Below are 24,603 nucleotides of genomic sequence, written 5' to 3'. Positions count from 1 at the left end.
CCTTTATTTTAATGGCATGGCGTTTAAACCACCAAGTGTTTCAGACATAAAGCTTTACTAACGTGAGGTGAAAAATGATAAATACAACAATTTTGGTCAATCACGAGTGATGCATTTACTGAGTCTTTGTGAAGTTAATTAGTTTGGATGGCTTCCGACCTTGCCAATAAGCACTGCCTGAGAAGGTAGTACTGGGAACAACAACCAGCCCTGGCAGATTGCTGCTGGACCGGCCCTGGGAGCGGAGGGAGGTGCAGGGGGGGTGTAGCTAGAAGCACTGCTCCCGCTTTTGCTACAGGGGGGCGATATTGCAGCACTGCTGCAAAACCGGCCCCCAGAGACAAAACTGTACCCCATGGGCTCAGAACCAGCCCCCACCCCTCTGGCTCACCAGGCAAATGCCTGGTTCTCGCTACCCCCAGTCCGGCCCTACTGCTTGACAAACATACTGAAATGCACTGCTATGGTACGCGCAAACATACGCAATATGATAACTGACACAGCATGTGAATTTAACCCCTTCGCCGCGGAGCAAATTCCACCACGGTGTGAGGGGCGGCGGTGCTGGACGTGGCGCTCAGGTACCCAGGACAGCTCCTGGCCATCATGAGTTATAGTAGGTGTGTGTTCATGACGGCCGGGAGCCGATCGAACTCTGCCCATTGATTAATTCTCCCACACAGGTGGGGAATTAACCACGCGTGGGCGGAGCGGCAATGTTCGGATGGCTCCCAGCCGTCATGAGCACACGCCTACTGTGACTCATGACGGTCGGGAACCGTCCTAAGCATGGATGTGGATATAAGTTCATCACTTGACTTTACTGTCCTATTTTATAGTAACTGGGAGAAGATAACATCCAAAGCTTATTTTACTTCAACAAACCTAGCATTCTAATCAGCTTCACACGTTGGTAAGCATCTTTTACATCTGTTGGTAACTTACCAGAGAGAAGCATGGGATCCTTATCCACTGATTTGCGCACTTGATCAGACTCCCCCGTTAAGGAACTCTCATCAATTTTCAGGTCGTTTCCTTGAATAAAAACTCCATCAGCAGGTAGAAGATCACCTGTAAGTTGAATAGCCAACATGATCACACATGAAGTGAAGAAGTGCTGCACAAAGCATAACAGTGAAAGAGTCAATCGAAAATAATTTGATTATAAATTGGACATGAAGCGAGAAGGGCGGGGAGTGAAGAAAAGCTTAAATATAATTTACTGATTCATCACTGAACACTGTGCACTTTTTGTGGTGGTGAATGTGGTGGAAAAGTGCATTTAAATAGCAAATGTAGATAGTTACCACTTAGAGACTTGGAAGTATCTAGGAAGTGTCCAAGACACAGGAGAAGTGGTTAGGGATAAGAGATATAGAAGTTATGGAATTTCCTTTAGTGTTGAGATTAATTGCAGTTCTGAGTTCAAGGGAAGGGTATTTCCAATAAAGGGCATAAGATGAGATCACTATCCAAATTTTGAAGAAGTAATCACTCTTTAGGGCTGATGAGTGGCTGTAGGATGCAAAATCAAAGGGGTTGAACTAGAAATATGGTTCAGTACGAATGATGATTAGGGTATGGTTTGCAAAGTTAAGGAAGCTTTCAAAGAACGAAGTAGTGGTGTACAGAATTATCACTGTTATGACAATGTTGGCATGATGATTGAGAGGACATTGGAAGAATTTCCAGTTTTAAATTGATTGTACCAGCAAAGTGCCGTGGTTTCTAGGATTTGCATGAGTTTCTGTATGAGTTGTCTCTACTAGAAATCTGCAAAATGCCTTCTCATTTTGGGTGATTGTTTTATTAGAATCTGATGCATTGCTGAGTGAAAGCAGCAATGCAACAGTTTTCACTGTGTTCGCCTTGTGATACCATGGATGAGCTGTATTTAATGTATGGTGCACTATTTTGCAAGGAGTTACTGATATGTCAGTAGCACTGATGTATCTGTAGGCACAAAAGTGGCACATTGTTGGGGTGTGTCTGTAAACAAACAAAACTCCAGCAATGCGTCCTTTCACATGGTCAAGCCTCATGTGAAAGGGCCTGCATCCGTCTTATGCCTGCTGTGAGGCAAGCGTAAGATATTGATGCATTAGCGTCCTAGAAATATCGCAGTGAAATCTGATAGATTTCACTGCGCCACTTCTACAATGCTTTCTTGCACGTGAACACCCACCCTGCATACATTATACCTGATGCGGGTATAATGTGGGACTGGCCTTTACAAAGTGAAGCATCTGTTTAGATGTTTCACTTCGTAAATATGGCGCAACATGGGAAATTCTTTACGCCGCAGCAGCGTCACAAAAAGTGACACAACTGTGGCATGGTGTTTCAGGCCTTCATAAATATGGTCCAAAGTGCTTTTGGCATATGAGTGCTATACAAATAACAACCACATATCACACAGTTTAAGGGATGAGTTAGAGGCCAGAATGAAATATGGGGGAGAAATGAGAAAAATGAAAAGATGTTGGTCTTGAAATGGAGGATGCTCTGGCAGTTGGTGGACAGCCAGCACTAGACTGCAGAAGGGTAAATCACTATTTGGACTTCCTGTGTAACTGTGAGTAAAGAGAAATAGACAAAATAATGTTGCCAATGTAATAAAAGTGATAACAGAAACCAAAAGATGAAAGCATGTCTCCATACGAATAGGCCAGTGAAGACATCAATGTTAACAGTATTGAAGGCAAAAGAAAGGCCAAAATTGAGAAGGATAACAATTGAAGATGATTTACTGTATTAGTTATTGCCCAGTAAAACATGATACATGGAGAGGCTAATCTTAGTGCAGAGGCATTTGTGTGGACTATCATCATCATTATCATCACAGATTCTGTGCTAGTTTAAATATTTAAAATAAAACTTTTTAGAATTTTTGAGAAGGCCAATAAGCAGATGGTCCTGCTATTGAAAGGGATGAGAGAGCATGCAAGGGTTTCATAACTAAGAGGATTAACCTCGAACATTTGAAGCAAGAAAAGAAGGTTCAGAATGACACATGTAAATGGAATTTGTAAAAGGCCTTTCAGAAGTTGTAAGAGTGAATCAGGGATTATAGAATGGAGGCAGTGTGGTCAGAATTCATGGAGAATATCGGGTAGGGGAAAGGAAGGCAGGAAAGGCTCTAGTAGCCTAAGCAGTGTTAGAGAATGGGTAGCCATACTGTTTAGTAGGAAAATGGTCATCATGAGCTGGGATTTAATTTCAGATTTAGAGAGAAAATTGGCATGGGTGAGAGTGAAAAGACGAAATTGATGTTAGAGAACTAGGGGCATATTTAGGAGCCCTTTGCGTAGCAGAAGCACCACTGTTTCTGACACTCCCAAACCACGAATCACAAAATCATATCTATGAGGCCACGCAAACCAACCATGCATGCCTTTGAATGTCCTTATAGATATGGAATAAGGCAAGGTAGCACAAATTGCTGCGTTGCCTTGCTCTGCCCACTGGAGACATTCTGTGGGCACTGTGATGGGTTTTCCATTAAACACCTAAGGATTTTGACACTCCCCCAGATTTACTAGAGCATGTAAACCTGTGGAAGCAAAAAAACCTACGCCTCTCAAGCGCCTTGAGACCCTCTTAGGTGACTAGTGTGCTATATAAACCCCTGACTGATTGATTGAAGGTGATGCCTATCGAGGAGAATAATTGTATTTCTTCTTGTTTTTTCATCTTTCTATATGTGCTGTATTCTGCAGCACACATTCAGAGAGAGAAACAGCTCTTTGAATTGCTTCTGTGCAGGAAGGTACCCAAAACAATCCTGCCAACGATACAGGCAAACTTGTACCATGGTGCAAGGGTGCCTACATTGGCGTTAGGCTGCTGAAATAGCACCAGCCCTGGTGCAAAAAACAGGAATGCACCGTATTGCATAAATACAGAGAATTACTGCCTTTTCACTTTGGCATAGGGCTGCTCTCGATGCACTGCCCCACACCAAATCCTCATAAATGGGGGTCCTATTTTCTTAGTTATAACACAAAGTTAACACTTCCGCTGCCAGAGAGACCCATACTCTATCTAATTGGGGAATAGCCATGTTTTCAGCATCCTTCTAATCTCCATGTGATTTATGGTAGCCTATATCTTGTAGGGAGTGAATTTCATAGTTTGACACTTTGAATAGAGAAGGATGTACCACTGACTGCTTTCTTCATACAAGGCAAAATAATTATTTGAGGGGCCAAGCTGGAACATAGCATCCTTTTTCTGGTAGTACTTCTTGATTTTTAGCTGTGTAAATGTTGGTCATTATCTGCTTAGTGCCTTGTCCATAATGAATAGTAGTCTAAAGGTAGATCTGGCAACAGCAAGTATTAATCCTTCAGAGCTGGTGAAAAGTGGTTGTCAATCTTAAGGTGCAGAAGATGTCGTGTCACTGCTTTTTAAATTATTTCAAGTTGTCTCATAGTATAGATATTCCATAGTATAGTCCATTGGCATATTCCAGACATGATAAAATGGGTGATTTAATTGTGGGGACCTTCTGTGGGAGACCAAAAAGAGGAAAAATATGTTGCAGCATCGGAGTGAGAGTGAAAGACTGTTTCAATGAGTGGGTGAGAGAATGTAAGGCTGCACTTTCAGTTAGTTATGAAAGCTACCCATTGATGTCACTGGTACAGAAGATTCTTTCACTTTTTTAGAGTGAGAGTGAATGACTTCTGTAGTGATGGAAGAAAAGTCTATTCCACCGGGTAGAAGTGAGAGAAAATGCTGTTCCACAGTACTGGAGAGAAATACTGTTCTGCAGGGTTTGAACAGAAGGAAAATGCTTTCTGTGGGTGGGAATTAAAAGCTGCTTCATAGTGTCAGTGGATAATTCATGGGGTGGGAGTGAGAGAAAGAAGTGTTTCATAGTGTGGGAGTGGGTGTGAAATGCTTTTCGACAGAGAAAAAGTAAAAGGCTATACTATGATTTCAAGATAACAGTAAAAGTTGGCACCATACAGATGGTGGTGAAGGCAAAATGTTGTGGCAGTCCTTGAGAAATATGCACGTTTGCACGTAATATGCATGGACTTCATCACAGATGCACTAGACTCTGCACACCATTAAATGTATAGGATTCTATGCTAAATTGGTTCATCTTTGTGAAGGACATGTTGCTCTTGAAAGGGAAAAGCCATAAAATATTGACCCAAGACTGCTTATGGGAGGGACCCTGGGCCCAGACCAATAAAAGACTTGCTGAGTCTTGTAACTAATTGCATTTACACAGATATCATCATAGGGCGTTATTGTTTGATGGGAATAAATATATATATATATCAGGGCTATCAGACAACTATACATTTGTCAAGTGGAGTATCCTCTGTATGCTGGGAGTAGGTATTCTGCCATACTTACGGATTCTCCTCTGCCCACCTAACTCTACATAAATCAGAGCCCTGGTACTATAATGAGGAATGGTAAACTATTTGCATGTGTTTGATATATATATATATATATATATATATATATATATATATATATATATATATATATATATATATATATATATATATATATATATATATATATATATCTATGCTGCAAGGCTCGTCCTCCACGACTTTTCTCCACCAAACTTGCAAAAAGACGAGGCAGACCCAATTCAGTGCATTTTTTTAAATTTCTTTCAAAGTGCGACCACATCATCACGACGCGTTTCGGCAGTATATATATCTCCTGAAGATCGTCACAAAGCTCGCGCTGTCAGTTCCTCACAATGACGAAGAGCAGACCCTTCAGTATCTGGTGCATAAAGTGCTTTTTACACATGTACTCACTCATCATATGTGCTCATACACCTATACATCCTGTTACACACCGACACTCATCCATAGAGTTACTCACATGCATACTCACACATGCAAATATCCATTTACTTGCATATACAGCTATACACACACCACTGCACTTACTTTAACAGAAACATACACATACTTACTCTCTAAAACAATCACTTATAGAAACACATACTTATTTATACAGGAAGTCTTCCAATCTCTCACTCTCACATATACTCACTTATGTACATCAATACTCACATAAACTAGTTTAAAACATATGTAGTTACTCATAAAGATACCATTGAGACAGTCATTCACTCACTAACACACCCATACACATACTCATCCACCCGTACAGTCCTGCACACATGCTGTCTTCAAAACACATACAAACAGTGAGTCACTCATTCATGCATCTATGCGCTAAGTAATACCCCCCCCAAACCATACAGACACTCATACTGATACTCAAAAAAGCAACTAATAACCCATATAGGCACTCATGTAGCTACTCACCAACCCATGCACCCAGTTATACACAAAGTGAGACACTGATACAGATATTTACATACTTCAAGATTACTCGCTAATACATGTATTCACTAAGATACACTCAATAAGTCAGTTATACAATACATTTTACAAAACAAACATCTATTTAAACACCTATTTACCCATTTATTCTTCCATCGACCTTTAGATATATATATATAAAAAATATATATTATTTTTTTCAGAAAGACACACATTCACTGGATGATGTCATCAGTGATGTCATCAGTGATGTAATTTGAGATGTCATCAGTGATGTCATAAGTGATATCACTGACCATGTCATGAGTGATGTAATATGTGACGTGATCAGCAGTGCATTGCGGGCACGCGAGTTATAGTTAGCTGAACTAACTATAACAGGGGAATTTCAATGGTTTTGTATGAGTGAAATGTCCAACTAACTATAATATGTCTGAAACCTATGATTTTTTCAGTGAATTTCTAAGGTTTTTTAAATGCTAATTCCTAACTATAACATCCCTGAAACCTTTGTGTTTTTTTCAGTGAATTTCTAAGGTTTTTTTTAAATGTTAAATAATAACTATAACGTGGCTGAAACCTGTTTTTTTCAGTGAATTTCAAAGTTTTTGTACATGATAATTTTTAAATGTATTAATTGCTATATTTTTTATACTGATTTACTACATTGTTTTAAACTATTTATTTTTAGATATTTTATTTTTTAAATTACATTACATATTTTTAATATAAATTGAATTTTTTTTAAATATTGAAATTGTAATATATTTTTTTTATATATATTTTTTAATTTATATATATTTTATATGGCAGGCAATGATATCCTTTGGAAGGAAATTCAAGTTACTGGTAAGTACGGTTAAAATAATTTTTCAGGATCAATACTGGGCTGAAAGATGCAGCACTGAGTGCACTCCTGATAGCAGGTGAGTAAATCGGAATTCGTAGTTTGGCTGATTTTAGAGGAATATTTTAAAGTTCCAAAACTCCACACTTAGAAGAATTTCCAAGTGAAACCAGTCAATGTTAGCCTACAGAAGGAAATTCAAGTTACTGTAAGTACGGTTCTAATTACTTTTCAGGATCAGTACTGGGCTATTTGGCCCACAGGGACCATCAGTAATAAAAGAAAATTAATTCCCCAACTTAAAACACGCCACAGGGCGCGTTTGCTTAGTGGTGAAGGAAAGGGGCGTGGCCTGAGGTGACATGTCTGCAAACACGCCCTGTGGCACGTTTTAAATTGGGGAATTAATTCCTCCTCAATCCCGAGGGTTTGTGGGGGCCAACTAGCCCACCAGGTACCTCCAGTATGTGCCAGGGGGCTGCGTTGCAGAGAGGTGTTCAGAGGTCACGCCCCTTTTTACAACACTCTGCAACGCAGCTCTGTGGCGCTTACTGGAGGTACCTGGTGGACTAGTAGGCCCCCAGGGAACCTCAGGGTTGACAAGGAATTAATTCCCCAATTTAAACCATGCCACAGGGTGTGTTGCACATATGTGAACTCTGGCCCGCCCCTCCCTTCACCACTGTGCAAACACGCCCCGTGGCACATTTTAGGTTGGGGGATTAACTCACCTTGAATCCTGAGGGTGCCTGAGGCGCAACTAGCCCACCAGCTACATCTAGTAAGCGCCACAGAGCTGTGTTACAGAGAGTTGTAAAAAGGGGCATGGCCTCAGAACACCACTCTGCAACACAGCCCCCTGGCGCATACTGGAGGTTCCTGGTGGGATAGTTGGCCCCCAGGGACCCTCAGTATTCAAGGGGAATTCATTCCCTCTCTGCAAATGCGCCAGAGGTCGTGTTTGCAGAGTGCTGCATGAAGGGTGCGTGTCCTCCGGCGCGATGCCGGTGTTTTTCTTTTTTTTTTTAAGAGGAGGGCTGTATAGCCCCCCTTCTTTTTCTATTCCACATGTAGAAAAGCAATAGTCTTTGGTTTTTGGTTTTTGGAAGAGAGAGCAGATTTCCTGCTCTCTCTTCCAAAAACCAAAGCAGCTGCTTTGGTGGGGGGGAACGGCGAGGCTCCCGCCGACCATACCAAACTACAGTGTCCTGGGGTGGGCACCCCGTGACACTGCAGGAGCTGGCCCAAGGGCGTGGCGGTCTCCAAGGCCACCACAAGACTCCAGAAGTGGGGGCCGCGTGGCCCCCCTCCCAACATTTAAAATCCCCGGGGGGTGGGGCTGCGGGGTCCGTCACTGACTCTCAATTTAAAAATGTTGTGCCCCAGGAGGTGGCAGTCCCCGGGGCATGCGAGGGGACTTGAGCCCCCCACACAGGTTTTTTTATTTTATTTTTTTTTAAAAGATGCCCCGGGGTGGCGGTCCCCGGGGCTGGGGGGCCCCTCTGGCCCCCCCATTATTATTAAAAAAAAAAGAAGCCCCAAGGGGTGGCGGTCCCTGGGGCTGCGGGAGGGCCATGAGCCCCCACATACGTAACATTAAAGCCCGGGGCGTGGTGGTCCCTGGGGCTGGGGGGCCCCTCTGTGCCCCCCATTATAATTAACTACATTGCCCCAAGGATTTGGCCCCCCTTGGGGCTCATTACAAACAAAGCGGGCTTTGTTTTTTTTTCACGTGATATGCGTATCCTAAGCGCATCCCGTGAATTTTTTTGGGCCTTGGGGGTCCTTGTGGGACACCCTGAGCAGGCCTAGGGGGTCAGGGTGTTTCTACACTGCCCCCTTTGCATCTTTTGCGCACTTGCTTTTCAGTTTTCTTGTGCCTCGATTCTACCCGAGACACAAGATGGCTGCCAACACTTCCTGGTTTGGAGTGTTGACAGACAATTGACAGCCAATTAGCATGCAGCTCGTGCTCGTAAAGCTACACGCATGCTCCTCAGAGAATACGCGTACCCTACTTCGTCCATAGATAATATCTATGACTTTACTTTTGATTTTCTCAGGAACTACTGCAAGGATTCACACCATTTAACAAAAAGCATGATCTGTGAACCAAACTCTACCTTTTTGCCAAATTTGGTGTAATTCCGTTCAGCAGTTCGGGCTGTAGCCGTGGCTAAATGTCCCTATGGAAAATTGCATGTGGAAAACACGTTTTGAGACCCCCCTTTTTTCTCTGCCCCCACTTAACGAATCAACCCAAAACTTTCAGGATAGGAGCGGAGCGCCCCATCTTCTTGGAAAATGTCAAGAAGATTCGTCAACTGGCACCAAAGTTATTCCAAATAGAATGTTGTGGATTTCATATGGAAACTAGATCCTAACTATAAAATATATATATATATATATATATATATATATATATATATATATATATATATATATATATATATATATATATATATATATATATATATATATATATATATATATATATATATCCGTTTTACTTCCTCCACAATTCCTCCATGGAACCAACCCAACGCGTTTCACCGAACACTCGGCTTGATCACGGGTGAATTGAGTTCCTCAAAAACATAGTTAAATAAAGTTTCACATATCGCTTCCTGATATGAACATAAACGTAGGACTACGATTCGTGTCAACAAAGGAGCAGCCATATTTGAACAGTGTCCCACTAGTGAAATTGACAGCATTTCAATCATACACATCTCTATTGTCGGAAAGGAAGTAAATAACATTTCCTATTTGTACCCATCCAGGTTATTTCGATTGTCATTAAATTGTCCTTTTAATCATAAATGAAAGAGTTCAAGCTGGTGAATCCCAAGTGGGAATTTTGGCAAAATACAGTTTAGTACCCAAGTGGGTTGATTGTCTCCGTATACATTGCCCATTAAATCTTCCTCAGCGATTAATACCTGTATAATAAGAAACAAGGTCTTCAATTTTCTATTCACTATACGTCCTCAATGATTCGAATCAAAACAGTGCATCACAAACAAGAAAACGTGAAAAAAGTGATAAACATAAATTGTGGATTAAAACCATAAGGAGCACAAGCAGGAGACTGCGTAACACATCTATACAGTTAAATCTCTAATTCCAGTAGTGTTAGTTTACTCGCCCAAATGCCATTTCAGTTCCTCCTCAAAGTTCAGCCCCCCAGGTATACGGGTGTCTAGATCCAGAATGTATTTGCTCTCTAGCTGTCGCAACCTACGTATTTTGTCACCACCTCTTTTCATTGAGGGAATCTTGTCAATCACAAAGAACTTGAGTAGATTGCGATTGCTACGATGTAGTTCCTCAAAGTGCCTGGCTACAGGTGAATTCTGATCCTTGTTTTCAATTGCCCGCATGTGCTCCAAAATACGCTTCTTAGCAGGAAACATCGTGCTTCCAACGTATTTTTTGGAACACGGGCACACAAGAAAGTAAACCACATATTCAGATAGACAAGTAAGGTGTTGTTTGATAGACTTTTCCCTACCTTCAATTGGGTAATATACTGTTTTTACATTCTGGCTGAAGTTGCATGCCTTGCATGACATACACGTGAAAAAGCCTTGTATATCAGATGTTTTCCCTTGTTTGGTAGTTATTTCGTTTTTACTCAGTCTGTCTTTCAGAGAATTTGCCTTTCGATATGTGATGCTTGGATTGCAGCCAACCACACTTATTAGCGTAGGTTCTGTTTTTAAGACATTCCAGTGCTTTTTTAAGCTGCTCTGTACCTGCCAAGATTTTGCATGGTAGGTGGAGATATATCTGACCACCTCCTGTGTCTCACTTTCTTTCTGTTCTTTGGGAATCAACAGTGTATCATGACTGAAATTTGTTGCCTTCAGAAAGGCTTCTTCAATTACTTGTGGATGATATCCACGTTCCTTGAAGCGTGCCTTCATGCATACTCCCTCCACCAGAAAGTCCTCATCTTTGCTGCAATTCCTCCGGGCCCGGCGGAATTCACCAAAAGGAATCCTGCGTATTAAGGATCTTGGGTGGCTACTTTCTGCATGAAGCAGTGTGTTACCCGCCGTACTTTTGCGGAATAACTTTGTCACCAGTTTGTTGCCAGCAACTTCAACTTTAAGATCTAAAAACTCCATGTATTGGCTGTTGATTTTGCCTTCCAGACCCAAATTCAAATCATTCTGGTTTAGATCTTGAATAAAACTCTCTGCCAATGTTTGAGGACCATCCCAGATGATAAATATGTCATCTATATATCGCAGCCAGGTCTTCACATGGCTGCGATATAGTACATGGGTTTCGGCCACCTGCTGCTCCCAGCTTGCCATAAACAAGTTGGCAAAACTGGGAGCAAAACAAGTTCCCATCGCTGTCCCTTGTCGTTGTCTATAACAGACCTCATTAAAGATGAAAAAGTTGTTGAATTTGGGTCTGGAAGGCAAAATCAACAGCCAATACATGGAGTTTTTAGATCTTAAAGTTAAAGTTGCTGGCAACAAACTGGTGACAAAGTTATTCCGCAAAAGTACGGCGGGTAACACACTGCTTCATGCAGAAAGTAGCCACCCAAGATCCTTAATACGCAGGATTCCTTTTGGTGAATTCCTCCGGGCCCGGAGGAATTGCAGCAAAGATAAGGACTTTCTGGTGGAGGGAGAATGCATGAAGGCACGCTTCAAGGAACGTGGATATCATCCACAAGTAATTGAAGAAGCCTTTCTGAAGGCAACAAATTTCAGTCATGATACACTTTTGATTCCCAAAGAACAGAAAGAAAGTGAGACACAGGAGGTGGTCAGATATATCTCCACCTACCATGCAAAATCTTGGCAGGTACAGAGCAGCTTAAAAAAGCACTGGAATGTCTTAAAAACAGAACCTACGCTAATAAGTGTGGTTGGCTGCAATCCAAGCATCACATATCGAAAGGCAAATTCTCTGAAAGACAGACTGAGTAAAAACGAAATAACTACCAAACAAGGGAAAACATCTGATATACAAGGCTTTTTCACGTGTATGTCATGCAAGGCGTGCAAGTTTAGCCAGAATGTAAAAACAGTATATTACCCAATTGAAGGTAGGGAAAAGTCTATCAAACAACACCTTACTTGACTATCTGAATATGTGGTTTACATTCTTGTGTGCCCGTGTTCCAAAAAATACTTTGGAAGCACGATGTTTCCTGCTAAGAAGCGTATTTTGGAGCACATGCGGGCAATTGAAAACAAGGATCAGAATTCACCTGTAGCCAGGCACTTTGAGGAACTACATCGTAGCAATCGCAATCTACTCAAGTTCTTTGTGATTGACAAGATTCCCTCAATGAAAAGAGGTGGTGACAAAATACGTAGGTTGCGACAACTAGAGAGCAAATACATTCTGGATCTAGACACCCGTATACCTGGGGGGCTGAACTCTGAGGAGGAACTGAAATGGCATTTGGGCGAGTAAACTAACACTACTGGAATTAGAGATTTAACTGTATAGATGTGTTACGCAGTCTCCTGCTTGTGCTCCTTATGGTTTTAATCCACAATTTATGTTTATCACTTTTTTCACGTTTTCTTGTTTGTGATGCACTGTTTTGATTCGAATCATTGAGGACGTATAGTGAATAGAAAATTGAAGAGCTTGTTTCTTTTTATACAGGTATTAATCGCTGAGGAAGATTGAATGGGCACGATGGAATGTATTAATGGGCAATGTATACGGAGACAATCATACTAAACTGTATTTTGCCGAAATTCCCACTTGGGATTCACCAGCTTGAACTCTTTCATTTATGATTAAAAGGACAATTTAATGACAATCGAAATAACCTGGATGGGTACAAATAGGAAATGTTATTTACTTCCTTTCCGACAATAGAGATGTGTATGATTGAAATGATGTCAATTTCACTAGTGGGACACTGTTCCAATATGGCCGCTCCTTTGTTGACACGAATCGTAGTCCTACTATTATGTTCATATCAGGAAGTGATATGTGAAACTTTTTTTAACTATGTTTTTGAGGAACTCAATTCTCCCGTGATCAAGCCGAGTGTTCGGTGAAACGCGTTGGGATGGTTCCATGCACTGTTGTCATGCTGGAATAAAAATATGAAGAATACGAAATACGATCTTTTGGTCTGAAGAAGTGGTGTTTGAGACTGGAGAAAGAGTGCATTTTATGCTTTTTGAAGCGTTTTGTGAAACGGAATATATATATATATATATATACATATATATATATATATATATATATATATATATATATATATATATATATATATATATATATATATATATATATATATATATATATATATATATAGACTATGGCTCTGATCTATTTAGAGTTAGGTGGGCAGAGGAGAATCCGTAAGTATGGCAGAGCACCTACTCCCAGCACACAGAGGATTCTCCACTTGACAAATGTAGAGTTGTCTGATAGCCCTGACGACAACTCTAAACATTGTCAGGAACTGCCTTCACAGTGGTTCCTGTTAATGTTGTAAAAGTTTGACAGAGAGCTCAGTCAAACATTATGGCCACCCATCTAAGTTTTACACCTTCTACTTATTCCAAAAACAAACTCCCAAAGCAGGACTTTGTTTTTGGAAAAAATATAGTTTATGGCCCCCAAACTATGAGAGTTGTCCCACATTGTGTGGGGTTCATTTTTTTTCTTACTGCTCCATCTAAAAAACTATAACACCGTCCACTCTAAACAGTGCAGGTGGTATTCTATGTGAACATAGAGCACCACATACTCAAGTTGTTGGAGAAGTAGGCCAGCGACACAGTAGAAGCAGGCTCCATCGCTGACATACTTATGGTTTGGAGGAGAGGTTACTCCATCACTGTTGCGACGGAGTACCCTTTCTAGCGAACTTTAATAAGACCCCATATGTTTTCTCAGAAGATGGATAGTACTGGTGGTAGACAGAAAGGCGTACTGACCTAAAGGGCTATTGTATTGCAAGTTATATAATTGTATAACCTACAGTAAACACAGCTGTGTTTAAAAACATGCTACAGTGATTCCTCATGTATTCTTCCGAAAAGTACTTTAGTTTAATGGTTCAGTCTGTTGTGCTTTCAGCCAGATGGTTAGGCTTTCTTTTTGCTTCCTTTCCTGTTTTTCCTTCAATATAGATCTTTTGTAAACCTGAAATAAAATATTATGAGGAGATGTCCAACCCTATTAATTTCATGTACATAGTTTATAATATTTTACAACGTTCTAATAAAAAGAAGCAATATTTAGGTTCTCACTGAGTTGAACTGTTTTCCGTGTTCACGGGCTGTTTAAAGCTAAACGTTTACCATATGACAAAACTTTGTATACTAATGTTGAGATTAAGGCCCAGTGTGCATTACTAAACTAATAATAAATGGTAGAGCTGGCATGAAAAAAAACATTTTTGAAACGAAGGATGCAAGAAAACAAAATGATGGAAAGCAAAACAAACAAAGCCCATTCGGCCTCACTCAGAATGGCTTCATTATTCTGTGTCAGGTGCAACTCTGGATTACAGTTTATGCAAAATTACCAAACAGCCCCAGGGGTGTTCCCAGCACAGATTGTCGGAGGAAAACCCTAGAAAAATTTGTTTGGACCTCGGAAATATGTGGTATTCCCTCAGTCAGGATAAACAAATCTCGTGGGATTCATTTTAAATGACTACCAAATTCACACTGAATTGAAAAAGCCATATTAAACAATACAGCCTGCTCAAGTGAGATGAACATTTCTACATTGAAGGAAACAAATTTGGAGAGGACGTTAAAACGGCTGTTCTGGGCTACCCTGCCCCTTGAATGGTGACCTTGAAAGCACTTTACTTACCGTGTTTCTGGATTTTTCTGTTGACTTCTAACTGAAAACAAACATATACCCTGACAATAATTTAGAGCCCTGAAGAAGTCCCCATTGGGACGAAAGGTGTTGGCTAAAAAGACTATGAATAGTGGATTTTAACAACTTGATGTGTTCATCGTTTTCCATAAAGAATTAAGGAAATAAGGACATAACGTAATTGATGTGTGCGGAATCCATGTTTTTTTTATGTCTACTTATGGCCCTTGATATTAGCAAACAATGGTCCGAGACCTATAACTTGGTACAAAAGAAATGAATCAAAACTTATTTGATTTTAGAGCATAAATAATTTGGCACTGCTCAAACCAACCAATGGAAAACATAAGAATTGGCAACAACAAAGAGGTCCGAAAATATATGCAATATTTTAATCTATTGTCATATATAGCATTGATATTGCAATTTACAAATTTTTATAATATTTTCCGTATACATCTAGCGTAATGAATTGTAACTGACAACAAGAATAAGAAGTCCCCTTGGACAAATTGAATGTGGTCAGGTACTCTGGGCCAGCATTTATTGGCTGGTACTCCTTCGGAATAGTAAAAATTGTTGTTTTTACAAATTTTGTGTGATTTCTTCTTTCTTTTCACCCTATCACTTGCACTCCCTTTGACACCCCTTTTCTACTGCACGTTATGTACGGGGCATTTACAATTCATTATGCTAGATGTATACGGAAAATATTATAAAAATTTGTAAATTGCAATATCAATGCTATATATGACAATAGATTAAAATATTGCATATATTTTCGGACCTCTTTGTTGTTGCCAATTCTTATGTTTTCCATTGGTTGGTTTGAGCAGTGCCAAATTATTTATGCTCTAAAATCAAATAAGTTTTGATTCATTTCTTTTGTACCAAGTTATAGGTCTCGGACCATTGTTTGCTAATATCAATTTGATACCCAGGTCCAGTACTTTTGGGTTACCCCATTTCTTTAATGTTTACTTATGGCCCTTGGCAGGTTTTCAGTTGTTCTCTGGGTCAAAGCCACAGTGTGCATATTATTCTAATGGCAATACTCTGAGACGTGAGTTAGGTGCACTTACCATATTTTACTTGTGCAATGTCACCAACCACCATCTCTGCCACGGGTATCTGAATCACTTGACCACCCCGTATGACAGTAAATTTCTGCTCCTGTTCGATTCGGCTTTGCAGCCCACGGAATTGCTTCTCTTTACTCCAGTCATTGAAGGCAGTGACAAGGACAACACACACAACAGAGAGAAGGATTGCGGCCCCCTCAATCCAACCAGCTTGGGACTCCCCTTCATCTTCTGCTCCACCAGTGCCGCCACCACAATCTGATGGAAAAGGAATAACGTGCATTAAAAACTCATTCGTGAGTTAATAATTTTAAAGATTTAGATTTATGTGTCACATTTATTAAATATTTATATGCTTAGTACACCATATGGTCCTATATTTGTCATCACTCATCCAATTACACATTTTTTAAATAATGCATAGAAAACAATTATATAGGGAGAGTGGGTGAATAGCCAATGGCTCATAAAAATAAAACACAATGCAGTGATAAGAAAAATACATACAAAATCGAAAACATACTTATCAACAGCAAAACTGTATTTGAAAACTTTATGTAATTTGAGAAAAAAATCCATAAAAACCAACCACATGAAATAGATTGAACCATTTTCATTTTAGGTCAATGACACAAACGTATACACAGACGTATACAGAATGCAATCCCACGCTATGGAAAACGATAAAAATATCTGAAAGTATTTGATTGTCACCATGTGATGATAATCTTGTTTTTTTTTCAGTTTAATATATTTTATTTTAACAACATGATATACATTGAAATGAAATAAAAATGTGTCTCTTTGAGGTGGTACCTTACAAATGGCCTGGCTACCCAATTATGTACAATGTGTGATAGGGCTTGGTTGTTTGCCCTGATTAACATAGTTACATTTCTATTTGGATATTTTGTTGTGTTCAATCACCTCCAGTTGTCGTGGTTACGAGGCAGCAGCCAAAATGACTCCACTAGATCAGAGAAACACATTGGAGGGCTAAAATAAACAGGGCGGAAAACAAATCAAAGTTCCAGGCAGGTGTCTGTTGGTGGCTAATTCCAGATGGCAGTCCCTTAGAAGTGCAGTGAATCTTTCCTTGACCTCTAAACCTTTTGCATTGTTTTCTCTCTCCAATGTCCAATAGCAGAAGGCCAGAGATTGACACATTGTGTATATCAAATCCTAGGCAACAACGTAACAATGGAAGGGACAAGGTTGCAAGAAGAAACATGCGAAAAAACAATCTATCATCAAAAAGGGTTCATATTTATTAAACATACATAATAAAATCAATAGATCATATATCGCATAATACTCATCAATGAATACAATATTTAGTTAAGAACATACAATGAATTATAAACAAATCAAATAACAACCATATTAATTAACAAGAGGACAGTTAATATAAAAAGAGTATATTAACTGTCCTCTTTTTAATTAATATGGTTGTTATTTGATTTGTTTATAATTCATTGTATGTTTTTAACTAAATAGTGTATTCATTGATGAGTATTATGTGATATATGATCTATTGATTTTATTATGTATGTTTAATAAATATGAACCCTTTTTGATGATAGATTGTTTTTTCGCATGTTTCTTCTTGCAACCTTGTCCCTTACATTGTTACGTTGTTGCCTAGGATTTGATACACACAATTTGTTTTCCCTGTCCTAGGAATAATATTATTTCTCACTCAGGGGGTCCTTGTTGTTCACATATCAGAGATTGACACATGACAGACTTACAGGGCCTCAAATCAGGTTGTTGGCATTTGCAATATATTGCAGGAATGAGAAACACATAATATGTGGCAACAGTGGTGTAAGAAAGGCCCCCACAGCCTCCTTGGTGCGGAGGGCCCCCAGCCTCCAGGGGAGGCCCTCAGCCCAGTACTCTGGCCGGAGAGCTCCTGATTGAGTCCAGAGGGGGCCCCTCCACATTCCCTGCAGGGGGCCCCCTCAATATGTGTTACGCCAGTGTGTGGCAATCCACCTGTGGAAACACAAGGGGTGCTGGTTCTTTGTCTAAACTCTAGAGTAGTAAAGTGTGAGTGTGTTTTGTAAGAAAAAAGACAACTAATGACCTGCACACCCGCCAGTTTTCTCCCTGGATGCGGGGGTCATTATTGTATTTTTCCATACTCTCACCATCACGTTTTTTCTGGAGGCAACAGACAGGAAATAAAGGACACCCACCCTACATATTGCAGGGCGATTAATGTCTTTTCTCTGAGGCTCCTACTCTGTCAGAGGGAATATTCTGTGAGTACTCCCCGGAATACTAAAGGTCCCTCCATTACTAAATGTGGAGAGCTGACCAAAGTTTTGGGGAACAGGGTACTACGCCGCGATTAAACAACAGCACTTTGTACGCCAAATTCTAAATCTGGTTCCCAGTACATGAAAACTCTTCTGGTGAAAGTGCTCTCAACAAGAATCGAATAACACCTCAAGAATTCAGATAACATTTATTTGTTTTGCAATTTCACTAGGGCTACTTTATGAGCAAAATAGATGCAATGCACTACACATATTTAAAACTTTAGAGAATGATGCCATCAGAGAGCAGTTCATGGAGTTTACTCATACAACTTATTGCTTCGTTTTAGTCAAATCAAATACTGATGGAGGTGCCCCTGTCTCCATCAATGTCTTGCCACGAATGAATTAGTCAAAGGAAAGATCATGAACAGAGGGGTTAATCCAAATCTTTTGAAGGTGCTAACAATCAGATTTAATATAACAGCTCCATTCCTTGTGCAGAATTATCAGTTCAGAGGTCACTTAAACGTGTGAAAAATAAATAAGCCTAGCTCACTGCACCGACTGAATGTGGGCTACTGGCTTTTGTCATATGCAATTTTCTAAATTGAAGACTGCTTCCATACACCAGGAACAGTTTGTAAACAGATTAAACTGTGGATTCTCCAGTGTTACTGCATGTTGAATAGACATATATAACCATACAACAGTTCCTATTGTTTTTCGATAGATTGGAAAAGTTAATCACTAGAATGGCAGCGAAATACATTCAGAGTGTTTGCATACAGTCATTGCTTATCACTTTCAGATACTTTGATCAGCCATCGTCCCTGAAGACAAATATACCTAAAAATACCTTTGAAACTTGGCATAGCTTTCGAATAGAAAAGATATCAAACTAATGGAGACGTCATGTCGCTGAACTTGAAAGATGCACTGCATGTTATAATGGTGCAATTTCTCCTGAGCTCCATCTTGAGTAATTTATGCATTAAGGTTTTGAAAAGATAATTTTTCATCACTTGCCTTGATGTGGCAGAGCAAAAAGTCTAATTTGGATTAGTTAAGCAAAAATGGAAACAATTATGCCATACAGAAAGAGGATGCTGCATAACATCAATTTAACTAGGACACCCAAAGAACACGTTTGCAACTTCAAAAACATCTCTGGCATATGATGCTCTTTTCTACTAGCAGGAAACTAGGGCAAGAGTTAGAAATAGTGGAAAGGCACAGAATCATTCTCAACACTGTCAATCCAAATAAAATCCCTCTAAACTTCAGGCATTGTTCAGCTTGTTCCTAATTAGAATGAACTAATTTATCCCAACTCTTGTATAATCGGTCTTACACTGCCAATAAATGGAAAATAACTGCTGTTCTTTTCTGGCGAGGGTTGCAGAAACCCAGGGTCCATTAGACTCACTTACAACAGCAATTACTGTTATTCCGAACAACAGAATAGCTCTACAACTAATGATGCTTTATTGCTCACAGTGTGAAGGCAATCTTTCTGGTAAATTCGTTCAGTTTGACAGGTTGCATTCAAATATGGGGAGCGATGCTTTATAAATATCTATTTCCCTTGAGCATAGCTCCAACGATCAGTGGATGTCTTTATAAAGAACGCCCCAAGGCACTGAGAGCATTATAAACAAGAGGAGATAGGCCCAGGTTTAACAAGATTCATGCAACACCATGTGGCAATCATGCAGCCCTGTTTTGTTGTGCTTGAATGGTGAAATGTTTACTTAGTGCAGCATTTGCTACACCTAGTGTTATTGGTCTAACTTGTGGAAAAAATTACTTTGTTTGAGATGCTACAATTGCACTATGATGCAAGAGTCAAGCCCGCAGGTGTGACTCACACACCTATTGTGTATCCACCGCCTCATCAACAATTTTTCTGTCCGTAGTTGTCACTTGTTCCGAAATTACCAGAAGGTACACACACACACAATGAAAGAAATGAGACTCTCATGCACTTAAGAACTGAGATTCCTCTGATTTTTAGCCAGGATGAACGATAAACTTATGGGGAGTGAGGAGCGGCTACTGAAAACTCAGGGCGTGATTACAATTCTGACGGTCAGGGTTACTCCATCACAAATGTGATGCTGTGTTACAAATTCATTACATCCTATGGAACTTGTGATACCGTAGACCGGATGTTCGTCACATTTGTGATATAGTATCCCACCTGCCAAGATCGTAATCAAGCACTCAGTCTTATTTTTGGTACCAGTGGTTCTCCCTTGATACCCGTGGTAATGAAGGCAGCATAAGCTAGAAAGCAAATGCGACCTCGAAATATCTTTTTAGGTCTTGGCGGACCTATTGCTTCCTATATATATCATGAACTTACAGAGAGATTTGGGTCGGCATCTTAATCGTGATTGGATGGCTTTGTGGTCTATTTCAGTTATCTGCTCCTGATTCAAGAGCTTTCACCCCATTCTTGAATGTGTCCTGCCTAGGAGAATTTCAGACTCAGAGTATTCTGACTGGAGGAGTGGTATCATTCCACTGCAAATGTCAAGGAACTATTTTGCTCCCTGCTGCTATCAAGACTTGCACTTGTAGTTCTTACCAGTGCATGATCTGCATTGTTGGCAGACCTCCTTGGCTAGCCTCCCGGCTACTCAGTAGAATCATGATCTAGAGTCTTCTGGCTGGAGACCTGCATGGGTTACATAATGGAAAAGTACACAGCACCGTTGATTTTTACTCACTTGCTAATGGAATATTGGGCCTTCATTGATTAGCCCTAACCCACTTTTTGGTGTAGCTTGCTATATGTTGTATTTACCTATCCCTCCCTAACAACTGAACTGACTAGCTATAATGCAAACCATCCAGGTAGATCTGTATTTTTTTGCCCACTTTGCCTTTTCTCTTTCCTCTTTTTTTCCTGTCCTCCTTCCTGTCCTCCTTCAAGACTCACAAAAATGTAACTGCTGCCGTCAGCATCGGATATACAATGAAAGTAAAGCAGAGTAAATTGTAACTGCCAGCTAATCACAGTATAATTTGCGAACCTATTTCTCACACCTCCTCCTTCATCCTACTGCTGGGCGCTGGGCCCCAAGACAAGACATGAGCACTCACACACATTGGAAACTTTCTACATAGGGTCACAACAAATAAACCACGAACTCCACACTGTGTAGTGTGCTTGTTAGAAATAGGATCTCTGGTTGGCTAAGGCTTGCGCCAAAGCCAGGCAGAGACCACCACTCTAGTCAAGGCAAGGGAGTTACACGCCAAAGATAAACCTGGCTCACCCCCTTGGTAGCTTGGCATGAGAGGTCAGGATTATCCCGGAGGCCATGTGTAGAACATTTGCGTGCACACACACAGCAACAACATCCCAGGCACACCACACAAGGAACTCCACACAAGGTTATATAAAAAATAGCATTTTTATTCTCATAACACATTAGAATAGTAACCACATAATATATGGTGCTACCTGGCACTAGGTGATATCTACAAGGGATTATATACACCTGACAGGGCCCACTGGACCATTGTCAGAACCATCACAGAGTGACTTAGTAAAAGTAAAACAGATTATAAACGTACAACCAGTAACCACTGTACGTAGCATCAGCCTGTAGCATAAACTACATTATGCACAGCATCACATCAGGCGCGAATTACATTCTGCGCCAACCTTACCAGCATAAACACATGCAATCCTCTCATAAGTGTAAACACATTAGACCCTAACCTCTTAAGCATAACACACATTAGGGGCATAAATCACACAGTGAAACATAATCTCACTAGCATAAACCATAATATGCAAAACAACTTCATAATCATAAAAAAAACACATTTAGAGGTATAACACAGGGCGCATAAAACATAGTACATACATTACATTTCCTAGCACCATATAATCACATTAGGGCCTGGCTCCCTACAATCCTAACAGTCCCCCTGGCCAACTGGCCATCTCAAAAAGGGGCTCAAATGCCCTATGTTGCAAGAGTCACCGGAAGTCAAGGGTACACACTTTGCGCACACCTAAATGTTGCAGCTGCCCAGTACTTGCTGGTGCGGTGTAGCTGAGGATCCTGGGGAGGGGCCCTGGCATGACTGTGCCCTCGGTGTCCCACTGGGTGTCTCTCAACAACCATGCCCCCAAAACGTGGAGCGCACTGGAGCTTAAAACTAAATATGCCCCGATGGAGCGCACTGGCGCTTTAAATAAACATGCCGACGGTGGAGCCACGCACAGGCTCTAAAGATAAACATGCCTGCCTCGTTGGAGTGACCTGCTGCCATCCGGGGTCGCTCTGACTCTGTACTTCCACCGTTATGGTGCTGCGATCGGGACCAACAATGTGCCCCCCCGGAGACCCCACTCACCGGACTGGTCTTGCGAGGTGCTCCACTTTACTCCGGACACCACAGGTGACAGGCGGGGCCCTCTCCCTCATGAGAGCCTCACTGGTGATACGACTGCACCACTGTTCACCCGGGCCCCCTCCTGGGACCCCGGAATTTTCCATGGAGCCCACCGGCATTTCCTTTCTGATGCTGGGGCTCCGCACAGCTCACTGGAGCCCTGCTTTGGCCCACGACTCTAGCGCCTCTTCTGGGCCTGCCGCAGGCCCCGTCCCCGTCACAGGCAGACATACCTGACATCGGCCACGGCTCGGGTCACAGAGGCAGCAACTTCTTCGGGCGGCAAATGAGGGGTAGACTCCCTCGAAACACAAAGTACACAGCGGGGTGGGTACCCGCATTTACGCTCCATAGGCGGGGTGGGCACCCGTTATTTTGAATTTGATTGCAGAGAAACATGGGGTGGGCCCCCGCAATCAAGACAGTATGGGGGAATCCCTACCCTGGGGATTCCCTAGAAGATGATCGCAGCCCAGCGGTGCAAGGGCCATGCACAGAGGCTCCTCCTCAAAATAAAGGGGTAAATTAAGATGAAGCGCTCCCAGGCGCTAGGGGTAAAAAAGTACAAAGTCCCTTTAAGGTCCTGGAGGTCAGGAAGAGCAAAGGGGGTCCGAAAAGTCCTATTTGGCATCAAGGGGCAATGCAGGGCCCCGGGATGCAAGCCCTCATGGCAGCCCCCCCATGGCCCCTGCAGCAGCATGCCTGGCTGATGAGGATTATGAATCCGAAACCGCTCCCAGGATGCTTTTTTCCAGTCCAGGGAAGACATGGCTTGGAAGTTTGGGCTGGACTGTTCCTACGAGGCACAGGTCAGACTGATTTGCATATGACCATGTCTGAACTTGGGTGATAGAGTGAGCTAAAGAATGGTGATGGATTAAACCCAGAACAGTTGACTGGGGGCAAGCGTTTGATTTGCTCAAACGCTCCGTCCATCATCCCCTTTGGTATCGCTTTGTTCGCCCTAAGTTGGCAGGGTATGCCCAGACGTGGGTCCCTTGCTCACTCTCCCCTGGGTTCAAGATAGCCTGGCTGATGAGGATTATGAATCCGAAACCGGTCCCTGGATGCTTGTTTCCGGTCCAGGGAAGACATGGCTTGGCAGTTCAGCTGGACTGTTCCCATGAGGCACAGGGTCAAACTGATTTGCATATGGCCATGTCTGAACTGGGATGGTGGAGTGAGATAAAGAATGGTGATGGATTAAACCCAGATCAGTTGACTGGGGGCGAGCGTTTGATTTGCTCAAACGCTCCGTCCATCATCCCCTTTGGTATCACTTTGCCTGGCAGAAACAGCACTCCAAGACTGAACAACATCATGGGGTCCCAACCCCTATATCTATATGCCCTTTTCCTTTGTGTCACAGCACAGGGCTTGAGGGATACCAGTCAGAACTGGTCTAGGGGATCTTTGGAGCACTTTGTTTTGCTCAGCTCCTCTCTCCTTTGTCAGGTGGGGGCTCAGTGATTAGACGCACCACAGGGGGCGGAGCCACCATTGTGGAGGGAAGGCACAGTCATATTCAGGTTCCAGGCGCAACTCTTCCCTCCAATCTGCATGCAGATCTCTCTATTCACCACTGGGCTGACTCCCCCTGGCTCCTGGAACCACCCACACCTCTTAGCTCCTGTCACTCACAAGCAAGACATGCAATTCACATCAGGGAGGCAGACACATAGGACACAGAAATGCCAACTTCTAAAAGAGGCATTTCTAAAATAACCACAATAAATCTGTGCATGCTATTGCGCAGCATTTATTCACACGATTTCAGACATACCAGAGTTGACCACACAGCACCTCTCATAACAGGAAAT

General features: G+C 41.5%; 1 protein-coding gene across 5 annotated transcripts in view; it reads right to left on the bottom strand.

Annotated features, from left to right (window-relative positions):
* Positions 1-24,603, bottom strand: part of ATP2B2 (ATPase plasma membrane Ca2+ transporting 2) — a 1,489,679-nt gene that overhangs the window by 585,253 nt on the left and 879,823 nt on the right. For all 5 annotated transcript variants that reach the window (XM_086938944.1, XM_086938947.1, XM_086938945.1 and 2 more), the window contains exons 5-6: positions 16,101-16,358; positions 946-1,071 (exon numbers count right to left, since the gene is read on the bottom strand). In XM_086938944.1, the coding sequence (XP_086795070.1) occupies positions 946-1,071; positions 16,101-16,358 (384 nt within the window). The remainder of the gene's footprint in view (positions 1-945; positions 1,072-16,100; positions 16,359-24,603) is intronic.

This window comes from Lissotriton vulgaris, chromosome 9 (assembly GCF_964263255.1).
Source record: "Lissotriton vulgaris chromosome 9, aLisVul1.2, whole genome shotgun sequence".
Lineage (NCBI taxonomy): Eukaryota > Metazoa > Chordata > Amphibia > Caudata > Salamandridae > Lissotriton > Lissotriton vulgaris.
Note: the sequence above shows the minus strand (reverse complement) of the source record. Positions and strands in the feature narration are given on the sequence as shown.